At 37.5% G+C, this 12,122-nt stretch overlaps 1 protein-coding gene across 2 annotated transcripts in view; it reads left to right on the top strand.

The window, feature by feature from the left end:
• The window catches only part of Rngtt (RNA guanylyltransferase and 5'-phosphatase), a 208,934-nt gene that overhangs the window by 54,461 nt on the left and 142,351 nt on the right, over window positions 1–12,122 (top strand). For both annotated transcript variants that reach the window (XM_048420004.3, XM_048420005.3), the window contains exons 9-10: window positions 1,604–1,739; window positions 11,153–11,224. In XM_048420004.3, the coding sequence (XP_048275961.1) occupies window positions 1,604–1,739; window positions 11,153–11,224 (208 nt within the window). The remainder of the gene's footprint in view (window positions 1–1,603; window positions 1,740–11,152; window positions 11,225–12,122) is intronic.

Here is a 12,122-nt window from a genome sequence, read left to right as displayed (position 1 = left end):
CTGTGCTAGGACTTTGTGTATTCCAAACAAACATTCTCCCAACTGAGCTATACTCTCTAGTTGTACCCTTTCTGACATACACAAATAGCTTGACTGAACTTTGGTTTTGTCAGGGTATTAGTATGTAACTTAGAGAAACCTTCAACTCTTGATCCTCCTACTTCTTCCTCCTGGACTTTATTTTTTTGTGATGTGAAATTTGAGTACTGTTCTTATTTGTGTACACAAGTGTTTATTTTTGATGTATGTGGAGGGTTGGTTTTCTGTTTTGTTTTTGTAGACAGGTTCTGTCACTGTGACTGAATTCACTGGTAGAACTTGCTTGGCTGGATAGTTCGTCTCAGGGTTCCATCTGTTTCTGCCTTCCTAGCATTGAGAGTACCAGTGTGTGTCTTAACACCTGTTTTTTTTTTTTAATGTGGGTGCTATATTAGTTACTTTCTGTTGCTCTAATAAAGAACATAGCAACTTATGAAAGGAGTTAATTTCACAGAATTAGAGTTCATGATGCAAAACAGGAAGTGTGTGTTTAGAGCAGCCCCCGAGAGCTTATATCTTGAGCCTGAAGCAGGAGGCAGAGAGAGCAATGGACATGACACAGCATTTGAAACCTCAAAGTCCACCCTCCAGTGACACACCTCCTCCAACAAGGCCAGACCTTCTCATCCTTTCTAAACATTAACTGGGGATCAAGTATTTAAACAAGAGCCCTTGTGTGGCCGCTTTCAGGTTACCATAGGTACTACAGTGCAAATTTAGTTATTCAGACTTTCTTAGTAAACTTTCCACCATTTTTTTTTTTTTTTACAAAGAGACAGGTTTTGTCTTTTCCCCCACTCCAAGACAGGGTCTTACTCTTTACGTTGGCTATTCTGGAACTTGCTCTGTAGACCATGTTGGTCTCGAACTCAGAGATCTGCCTGTCTCTGCCTCCTGAGTGCTGGGATCACTATGCCTAGCTGAACCATGGGATTATAAACATGAGCTCCATGCTTGACCTGCAGACACCATAGATTTAACCTGACTTATAAAGTATGACTTCTTTATTGAGTGCATAAATTTCCCCATATATTGATTGGAGATAACAGTCAATGAAAAATTGTAGCTGAATATTTTAATTTTGAAGTTATGAATGAGAAGAATTCTAACATTCTGGTATTTTGCTTGTCACAGTATTGATTCAAAGAGAAATACTTGTGCAGTTGGTATGGTAGAAAGAACATTGAATAATTTGAACTCAGTGTTTTATCACCTTTGATATGGAAAAGAAAATATCTAATTTGTAAAATACAATACATATGTTTGTAAACTTTGAAATTTTTTGATATAATAATCTAATCAAAATTAGAGAAACATTTCTTATACATCATATATGCATTCTTGATATGTTGTCTTCATAAAAATCAGATTTCCCTATTTTTATGTTTTCTATAGAAAGTAAAATAAAAAATAATGTGGTTTTTTAATTTGCGTAATCAAGAGAGGGACTGTAGTAATCATTCTGTGAAAATGTTGTCAGCCTAGGGAAAACAAGTTCAACTGTTCTGATGACCTTGTTCTTGAACCCATATGCCAATACTTCCTTTTTAATGTTTTATTGTAGTTATATGATGTTGATTGATGGCACAAATGAAGTTTTCATGATTGACAGAGATAATTCAGTGTTTCATGTTTCAAATCTGGAATTTCCATTTCGTAAAGATCTCCGCATGCATTTATCAAATACACTTTTGGATGGGGTAAGTAATTTATTTTTGTATAGTTTTTAAAATTAAATAATGCAGTCATTATTAGTATGTCTGTTTAGAATCAAATGTAATTTTTATTTGAATGTTGAATTTTATTTCTTACCTGTACTTAAAGTAAATGAATTCCTTAAAAGATGAATCTAGAACTGGGTGGTAGTGCATGTTTTTAATCCCAGCACCGGGAAGAATCTCTGAGTTTGAGCCCAGCCTGGTCTACAGAGTGAGTTCCAGGACAGGCTCCAAAGCTACAGAGACCCCGTCTCGAAAAAATCAGGGGAGAAAAAAAAAAAGATGGATTCACCTGAGAATGGCAGTGTACTTGAATGAGCAGAAGGATTGCAGCAGCAAATTCAAGGTCATCAAAGGCTTGCTTAATGAGATCCTGATCTCAAAAACAAAACAAACAGACCTCAAATATTCATCTTGGAGATTAAATAGCATTTTTCAAATTTTTTTTTCTAGTAGAAAAAAACATTCATGATATGGGAAATGAGTTAAACTTGGCATTAATCTAAAGGGAATAAAATAAAATCTTTGTTTTTATTATTAAAAAGTAGTTGTTATTTATTTTTGGTAATTATCAAGTGATTTTTTTCACTTTTTTCCCCGCAAATAGCTTTTTCCTACTTAGTTCTTAGGAAAAGAAAAGATACTTTAACTAAAAATTAAAATAATGCAGAACACAACAAAAAACCGGGTAAAAACTGAGCATGGTGGCACATACTTTAATCTCAGCACTTGGAAAGCTGATCAGGAATGTATCAATGCAAAGTCAGCCTGGGCTTTATATTAAGGTCCAGGCCAGTCTGGCTTCATAGTAAGACTGCCTCTAAAAAACAAAAGCAAATCAAACCAAACAAAGGAAAAGTAAATAAATTAAAAAAAAAAGACCATTGAAGCTTCTAATGATGGAATAATTTATGCTGCTATTTTGATGGCTTTAACTGTGTCCTTTGTTCAGAGTTGAAAAAATATAGCACATTCATATGAGTAACAGCAGCTTTGAGAACTGAACTTTTTCTTTCATATTCTCTCTCTCTCTCTCTCTCTCTCTCTCTCTCTCTTTCATTGGCTGTTTTATAGATAGTTTAGTAGTCATGGTTTGTCTTAAGTTCAAGAACCCCCTGTTCTGCAAGTGGTGGGATTATGCGTGTGTAACACCACAGCAGGTTTTAGAGTATAGATTCTTTTTCTTTTTTTCTTCTAAGACAGAGTTTCTCTGTGTAGCCCTGATTGTCCCGGAACTTATTCTGTAGACCAGGCTGGCCTCGAACTCAGAGATCTGCCTGCTTCTGCCTCTTGAATGCTGTGATTAAAGGCGTGCATCATCACTGCCCAGCTAAGTTATAGACTCTTGTTTTTGTTTGTTTTTGTTTTGAGATTTGGTTTCTGAACCTTTGGAGCCTGTTCTAGAACTAGCTCTTGTAGACCAGGCTGGCCTTGACCTCCCAGAGATCTGCCTGCCTCTGCCTCCCCAGTACTGGGATTAAAGGTGTGTGCCACCACCGTCAGGCAAGGGCATAGACTCTTAACCAGAGTTTGTTTGCAGCTTTAGGGAAGCTAGGGGCCTAATTAAGTCTCAGAGTTTGAATATTCACAAAATCTTTAGCTTGGCTGACAAAAGGAGTGCTCTGATCAAGTATGTGCACCTGTAGATCATTCCTTGATTGCTTCATCTGCACAAAGAACTAAGTGCTTTAATGATTTTTAAAGTAATTCTTACTTGCAGTTTGTTTTGGGCTTATTATTTTATTTAAAGGTTGAAATGGTGTACCTATTTGTATAAATATTATAAATTTGGATTTCCAAACTCTTTTTAGGTTCTGTGGGACTGGAATCCCAGATGATTGTGAGCTAACATATTCAATGCTGGGGGTCAATTTGGGATCTTCTGAAAGAACAGTCTGTGCTGTTCAACCCTGAATCTGCTCTTCAGTTATTCCAAACTGTTTTAATGGCAGAAATCATAGGGTTAAAAGTTACTTAGGTGGTGGGCAAGATTGCTAAGTGGGTTAAGGTGCTTTCTGTGCAGGTCTAGTACCTGAGTTCAATCCCCAGAACCTATGGAAGGCAGAAGGGGAGAACTTACTTTACAAAGCTGTCCTCTGATTTCCACACGTACTGTAGCACATGAGCTCTCACATACATGTCATGCACATACACAATAGTAATAATAATAGAAATAAGATGCAAAATGAAAAAGTTCCTGTTAAGAAAAGAACTAATAAATAATTGAAACAAATTCTAGGTTTAATTAAAAAAATATTTTTTCTATAAATTTATTTGATTATTTAGATCGATTGGTGTTTGTATTTCTTCATACTGACTACAGTAGGCTTTCTTGTGGTAATATTTAAGTCTTGTACATATTTTAGTATATTTATATATTATGTAAACAACAACAGTAGCAGCAGCAATAAGAAAGTATATGATTCTTTCCAGCTAGGTATGGTGTGGATACCTTTAATCCCAATATTCAACAAGTTGAGTCAAGAGATTGTTAACTTCAAGACCAGCCTGGGCTACATAGTGAACCTGTCTGAAAAGTATCAAACCGAGGGTTGTTGTTGATTGCTCAGTGAATAAAGACTCTTGCTGCAAGTTTGATGTCTGGAGTTGTTTCCTCCATTTGGTTGGAGGGAACTGACCCCTGCAGTTTGTCTTCTGACCTCCACACATATGCCATAGCATGCATACAATCCTTCCTACACATAAATGAATATAAACACACACACACACACACACACGCGTGCGCGCACACACACTTAAACAAACCTCTCTCTGTCCTAACAGCTGGTCCTAGATGTCCTAAATTGTAGTCTCCAAAGTGAGAGAATCTATATAAGTGACCAAGAGATTTTGGTGGACATTGCAGTTTTTGTTTTAGATTTTTTCTAATCATAAATGTATATCTTGTATGTTCAAAATTGTACAGTTTTATAATAGAGTTTTTTTCTAATAGTACTTTTTAAATTGCTTTTTATCTAGTGTGTGTGTGTGTAGGTGTGTGTAGGTGTGTACATTTCATGGCTAGTGAGAGGAAGTCAAAGACAAATAGGAGTTGGTTACCCTTCCATTTGGGCCACAGAAATTGAATTCAGGTTGTCTAGCTTAGCTCTAGGCTTTGTCTCAGTGGCATTGTCACATTGTGTTAACACTGAAGTTTGATTTGAGATTTTCTCATTTAAGAGGGTCAGAGTGATTTCTGAATTCAAAAATAGTATGTATAGCAATGAAGCCTTCACTCCACTGCTTCCCTGGCCTCATCAGTTCTGCTGAGTGACCTTACACTGTTCTCTCAGTTTTCTTCTCTGTGGTGACATGGAGAAGACTGGGAAAGTTTGTAAGGTGATTTGATAGGATCCTTATGTGAGTCATTATGAGACTTAACATCTCACTTCTTCGTGAGTTATGATTTTGATTCTGGGAGCCCCTGTTCAGAACCTTTCTACAGTTTCCTTATGGGTATTCATTTTTCTCCTATCAGCTTATGAGGTCTTTTGTCTTACTGGGTCATATTTTGTTACATATGTTGAAGGTTATGTTTCTTTTTTTTGTCATTTCATGTACTATACAAAAGTTTAAATATATGTAGGTCAAATCTTGGTGCTTACTCTCAGCTTTTTCACATTTCAAGACACCCTTCACCTCAGGATGATCATAATACCTATATTTATTTTAGTGTTTTCGTTACATATTTGGATATTTCATCCAGCCCAAATATCTCTTGATAGTAAGGTACAGGTGCTGTTTTCTTATTTAAATGTCTAGACTGTCAAAACCACTTAACTGCTCTGTCTCCCCCTTTTTGTTGGAAGTATAAATTTTTATATGCTAGATTCCACTGTTACCCGAACATTTCCTCCCTTCCTTCCTTCTATTTTTTTCCTTTATTCCTTTCACGGGGTCTTGCTCTGTAGCCCAGGATGTCCTCAAATCTGAGATCCTGCCTCTGTCTCCCAAGTGCTGAGATTACAGCGTGTACTACAATAGTAGGCTATCTTGTTTCACTTCCTTATTTCATAAATTTTTGATTCTTCTAGTGATAGTTTTAGATTCTTTTAATCCTGAGAGTTTATCTCAGAACTGGAGAAGCCTAGTGTATACCCAGTCTCCTGGATGTTCTTCTGTTTGCTGCTGAGATTTTACTCCTTTCTTTGTTTTTGAGTGAACCAACTATGCATAACAAAGAGACTAAACTGCTGTGTTAAACACCATGTGCTGGTTTAGATGGCAGTAAGCCTACGCTTTTTTTGTTCAGAAGAATTCTGTGAGGGTTATATTCAGACTTTTTACTTTCTTGGTTGCTACTGTCCCTCATAGTTGATCTCCTGCACAGGGCAGTATAGTATAAAGAGGGTGAAATACTTTTAAAAGAGTATTTCTTATAGGTTGGGGTAGTTTATATTTAACTAGTATTTGTTGAATATCTCTTATGAGTGCAGGCATTGCTTAGAGTGTGCAAGCCTCCTCTTTCTGGAAACTATTGGGAAGGATAGACAAAGATTAGTAACAATCGGGGGTACCTTTAATTAAAACTGTAGCCCTAAGATGTACTTAAAACAAGTCTTGTGGTCATTTGGAGGAGAAATGATTCTCATTAATGATGCGGAGTTGGATATTCTTTATGTAGGAGTTTGGATTAAAGATGGACGATGTGGGGCCTAGAGAGCTGCTTGCTGTGCAGGATTAAAGACCTGATCTCAGATACCCATGTGAAGCTAGTTGTGACTGAGTGCTTATAACTATAGGGCTGTGGAGAGCAGGGACAGAAAGATCACCAGGGCTTGCTTGCTGGCAGCTGACCTAGCTACAGTTCAGTGAAAGATCATATTTCAAATGACTAAGTCTGAGAGTAAGACACCTGATGTTCTCTTCTGGTCTTCACAAGCATGGGCAGGCATACCATATGTGTACACTTAAACTATACATGTTCACATACACATAATGAAAAATGGATATATGGAGAGTTCTATTACTCTGAGGCCAATTATGTATGAGATAAATGACTCAGAATGCAATGTGCAGCTATCTGCAGGTTTGACTTGGTAATTACTATTTATTTTTCACTGTAGACGTGGATTACTAGAGCAGCATAATAGATTCTTGTGAAGTCTCTCCTTTTTTCCTTTTTCTTCTTTTTTTTTTGAGGTGGGGGAGTGTTTCCTGGAACTTGCTTTGTAGATTAGGCTGGCCTTGAACTCAAGAGATCTGCTTTGCTTATCTTCCTCCTGAGTGGTGGTATTAAAGGCCTTTGCCTCCACTGCCTGTCTGATTATTATTTTTAATTGAAAATAGATTCTTTGTCATACAATGCATCCTGACTACAGTTTCTCCTCCCTTCACTTCTCCCATCTCTCCTCTCCCCTAGGGGTTGTTACCCTACCCCCCATTTCCTCTTCTTAAAAGAGTAGAGCTGACAACCAAACAGGACAAAACAAGATACAATAAGACAAGGCAAAACCCTCATATCAAGACTGAACAAGGCAACCCAGTAGGAGGAAAAGAATCCCAAGAGCATGCAAAAGAGTCAGAAACACACTCCCCATGTTAGAAGTTTCATAAAAACACCAAGCTAACAGCCACACATATTCACAGAGGACCTAGTGCAGAACTATGAAGGGCCCGTGCTTGCTGCTGTAGTCTCTGTGAGCCCATATGAGTCTCACTTAGTTGATTCATGTTCTCTGGCATCCTCCATCCCCTCTGACTCCTACAGTCTTTTCTCCTGTTCTTCCCCGGAAAGAGATCCCTTAGAGACCTTCAGTTTAGACTCTCCCCACATAATGTCTGACTGTGGGTTTCTGCACCCACTCCCCTCTGCTGCTGGAGGAAACCTCTCTGATGACTGGAAAAGACATTGATTTATGTGTATAGTAGAATATCATTAGGAATTGTTTCATTGTCTCCCCACCCCCAGGTCTCTGGTCTGTATAGTTTTTTTCTATATTTTCAAGTCTAGTGATTTTTCTTTGCCAAGTTGCTATTAATCCTAACCATATTTTTGTATTGTTTTCCTGTTGAATTTCTTTGATTATTTGTGTTATACATTTCTAATTATCTCTCTAATCCTAAATGGCAAAACAGCTATATATGAATGAAGGTGACTTAGTGTTTGATCTGCTAACTTTATTATCTCTGCCAGCCTTGAGTCTGTTTTGTTTGGCTTATATTGCATGCCCGGTAATGTCTGAATGTCAGTTATCTTAAGTTTTACCTTGTTGGAAAGAAGTAGCCATCTTTTCCTATTCCTGTAATTTTCCTTGTCCTTCTCTCTCTTTCTTTCCTTATTTACTTTCTTTTCTTTTCCCTCTTGAATTTGTAGCATTGCAGATATATACTGCCATACCTAATAGTGTGTTTAAGTTTTTAAAACTGTTCTGGAATCTAGTTCATAAATTTGAAACTGTAACTCTTTTGTTTTTTAGAGCTTGATTTTAAGATTTTTTTTTTTTGGTAGACCAGAGGGTTTTTTAAATTTTATTAGTTCTTTGTGAATTTCGTACAAGGTATTTTGATCATTATCACCGTCTTCCCCATTTTTTCCCAGATCTGTTCCTTTTCTCTCCGAATTTACCCTTGTGTCTTTTTTAAGTTATTTTTATTATTCTTGGCTATGTGGTCTTCCACTAGAGTGCTGCCACTTACAAGGAGCTACACTCTTAGAGAAGACTGTTTCTTCCTCTTCCAGCATATAACAGCCTCTAGCTCCATGGTTAAGGGTGGGATTTTGTGCTGGCTCTCTCTTTTCTTGGGATTTGGTCTGGATTGGGCTTGTATAGTTTCTGGTGCATGTTGTCACAACCACTCTGAATCTGTATGTGTGTCCGTCCTGCTGTGTTTAGAAGATACTGTTTCCTTGTAGGTTAGTTATCCCATCACCTCTGGCTCTTAATACTCATTCTGTCTGTGTTGTGTCCTCCCATTCCCCCCACCCCCCGCCTTTGTGCAGTGATCTTTCTTTAGGACCAGAGTAGTTTTTAATGTAGGGATGATTCACATTATTGAAACCATATTCTTCTCAGTACCCAGTGTTCTACGGATTAGGGACTCCTCCCCTCCCTTGCTTTCCCTCCTGTCTTCCTCAAAAAAGGTGTCCTGTGTAGCTCATTGCCTTAGTTACTGTTCTGTTGTTGTGATGATACATGTGACCAAGGCACACATTTAATTGGGTGTTTGCTTACAGTTTCAGAGGGTTGGTTTATTGTCATCACGGTAGGGAGAATGACAGCAGCAGATATGGAGCTGGAGCAGTAGCTGAGAGCTCAAACCTGATCACTAAGTTTCAGGCACACACAGAGTGAGACTGGACCTGGTGTGGGCTTTTGAGACTTTAGAACCCACTCCCAATGACATACCACCTCCAGCAAGGCCATTCCTCTTCAAACATGGCCACATCTCCCAATCCTTCCCAAAGAGTTCCACTAACTAGGGACTAAGTATTCAAATATAATGAGCTTATGGGGCTAGTCCCATTCATACATGTTGGGCTGATCTCTTCATGTCCCATCTTTCTAAGTGCTAGTATTACAAGTGTGTGGTACTGTGCTTGGCAGCTGAGATCTTCTGATCTTCTGATCTGGTTATCAATATCTGGTAACAGGTATTGGTCTTGTGCTTATACTATGTGTCAAGTGCTGGGTGGAACTTGCCTGACTTTGAGTTGTCTCCCCACACGCATTCAATGAAGAATATTATATTCCCTTGCATATTCAAGTAGCCCATCTACACGCCTCTGGAGTTTTCAACTGAGTGTCTGTCTTTCTTGCATGTCCTCTCTCTTCCACCTTCTCCTTTCCTCTTTCCCTCTTGTCTCTCTCCAGGATCTCACTGAGTAGCACTGACTGGTGCCTGTCCTTCAGTTCACTATGTAGACTAGGCTGGCTTCGAACTCAAAGAGAACTTGCTACTCAGCTTTGCTTCCTGAGTGCTGGGATTAAAGGTATGCACTGCCACACTCAGCAACTCTTATATTCCTTTTGCCTTCTCTTTTGCAGTATACTCTGAGCCTTGGAGGAGTGAGAGAAGTCAGTTTATGGCTGAGATTTTAGCAGTTGCTTATTCTCATCAACTTGACCAGTTAGGGGTTTCAGCGGTTACCAAGTCTCACGCAAAAAGCTTTTCTGACTAATGCCAGCGATAGTGCTAATCTGTGGGCATAAAACAATTATTTGGAAGGTAATTTGATAGGCACATCATGCCAAATTACAAAATCAGTTTGACCTCCCCAGCCATCTACTGTTGACTGAATTTACTGAACCATATGTGAATACCTTCCCATGGAAGGGGCCTCAACTCCATTAAGAAAGTGGCTGACTTACCAGTGTTACAGGCTGTTGTGCCAGTGTGCACATCTTGTTTGGTCTGTCTGTAGTGTTGTACATAGGGTTCATAGCTGAACAAGACTGTTGTGACGATTTTCCTCTCAGCCATTTGCAGAGGACGTTCTAGAGCTTCATGGGGCAAGGAGCTTCCAGCCAACCTAACTTGATTTTCCTCTGTACTATTACAAGAATGTATTGTGTATTTTGAACTGTCATTAAACAAATAGACAAAAAACACTTGCTCATTCGTTTATTACATTTTGTTTGTTGATAATACCCTTTCCTTTTGGCTTTTTAAACCAACGTTTAAAGGAAATCTTTTATTTATTTTTTCTCATTTTATCAGATAATTTATAAGGGGAATTCCTTGCTATCCAACTTAAAAATTCACTTTTTCTTAGTCCTAGTTTTGAAAAGAACCTTTAACTGAAATCTTGGTGCCACCTTGTTATTGCATCAGGCATTCAAATGCAAATGGTTAAATAAATTTAGTTCAGTTAAAATAACACATTTGAGACTGGGGCTGTAGAATACTTGTTTATCGTGATCAAGACCCTGCCTGATTTTATCCAAAGCACTGCAAAATGATGCTGAATTTCAAATTTTGCTATTTACTCTTAAGTATTGTTAGTAATTCAAACATAAAGCAGAGTGTGTTATAGCCATTCAAGTGTAGAAAAACATATAACTGGTTGTGCAAGTGTATAATTTAGTGCTTTGAAGGCTGAGGCAGAGACTTTCTGAGAGTTCCAGACTAGCCCTGACTACTTAGGAGCTGTGGCCTATCCAGGGGCTACATAGAAAGAACCTGTCTGCAAACAGATCTATACACCCCAACCCAAAACACAAGGAGATAACACCAGAGATTATTTCAACATATATTATAAATACATAGTTAAGATTTTTGATATGATGAAAACTTATGTATGAAAAATATCATATGATTTGATATGAGTACAAGTGTACTACCTTTGAAACCTCATCAAGACATATATTGAAGATTTAGATTCTTTGTGTATTATATTTTCAAAATGAAAGAATTTGCTATTAAAGTAAAGATTAATCTTTGTTTCTTTCAAGGAAATGATCATTGACAAAGTAAATGGACAGGCTGTTCCAAGATATCTGATATATGACATAATTAAATTCAATGTAAGTATCTCTTCTAATTTATGAAATTATTAGAATTGTCTCTGAGATAATGTGTATGTTTATATATATTAATACTTTTTGTAGTTCTAGGGATTGAATTCATGGATTCACATGTGCTAGGCAAGTGCTCTACCATTGGGCTACACTTGCACTAATAAAATTACAAATGTTTTTAATAAATAAAATATTTAAGTCAGATATGGTGACACAGAGCCTAGAGGAGGGAACAAGGAGGACCAGGAGTTTGATGCCACCCTCATGATGCCACCTGTCTTGAAGAAGCAAAAATTATATAGTCATTACTTAAACCATACTGAGAGTATTTTATGATTTTGGAATTGTATGCCTATTACTGTACCTCATGATTTAAAGTCACGTATTTTTCACATACTTACTACGTGTTCGACTATTTAACCACTATAGAACTTTCACTGCTTTATTAGTCTTCATTTATATTGCTAGCCTCCAGATACCTGAGGCTGGGTGATTTGTAATCAGTGAATTTGGCTCCGGTTATTATGGTTAGAAAGTCAGAGTCTTAATTAAAATCTATTTGGTTCTTTTGTTTATTATTTTCTTCAGAAAGAATTTAACTGATCATTTTATTTATGCTAGATTCTGTAGTTACTGAATATAAAGAAATAAACTGATTTCTGATTTCTTACCTTCATACCATTTTCATAACAGTTCAATGGAATTTGAGAGCAACAGAGGAAAATTATTATTATTATTATTATTATTATTATTATTACTTTGATTTTTCGAGACAGGGTTTCTCTGTGTAACAGAGACAGTTCTAGCTGTCCTGGAACTAACTCTGTAGACTGGGCTGACCTGAAAATCACAGAGATCCGCCTGCCTCTGCCTACGCATGCTGGGATTAATGGCACGCAACACT

Source organism: Myodes glareolus, chromosome 16, assembly GCF_982192425.1.
Source record: "Myodes glareolus chromosome 16, mMyoGla1.1, whole genome shotgun sequence".
Classification (NCBI taxonomy): Eukaryota; Metazoa; Chordata; class Mammalia; order Rodentia; family Cricetidae; genus Myodes; species Myodes glareolus.
This window is presented reverse-complemented; position numbering and strand designations above follow the sequence as displayed.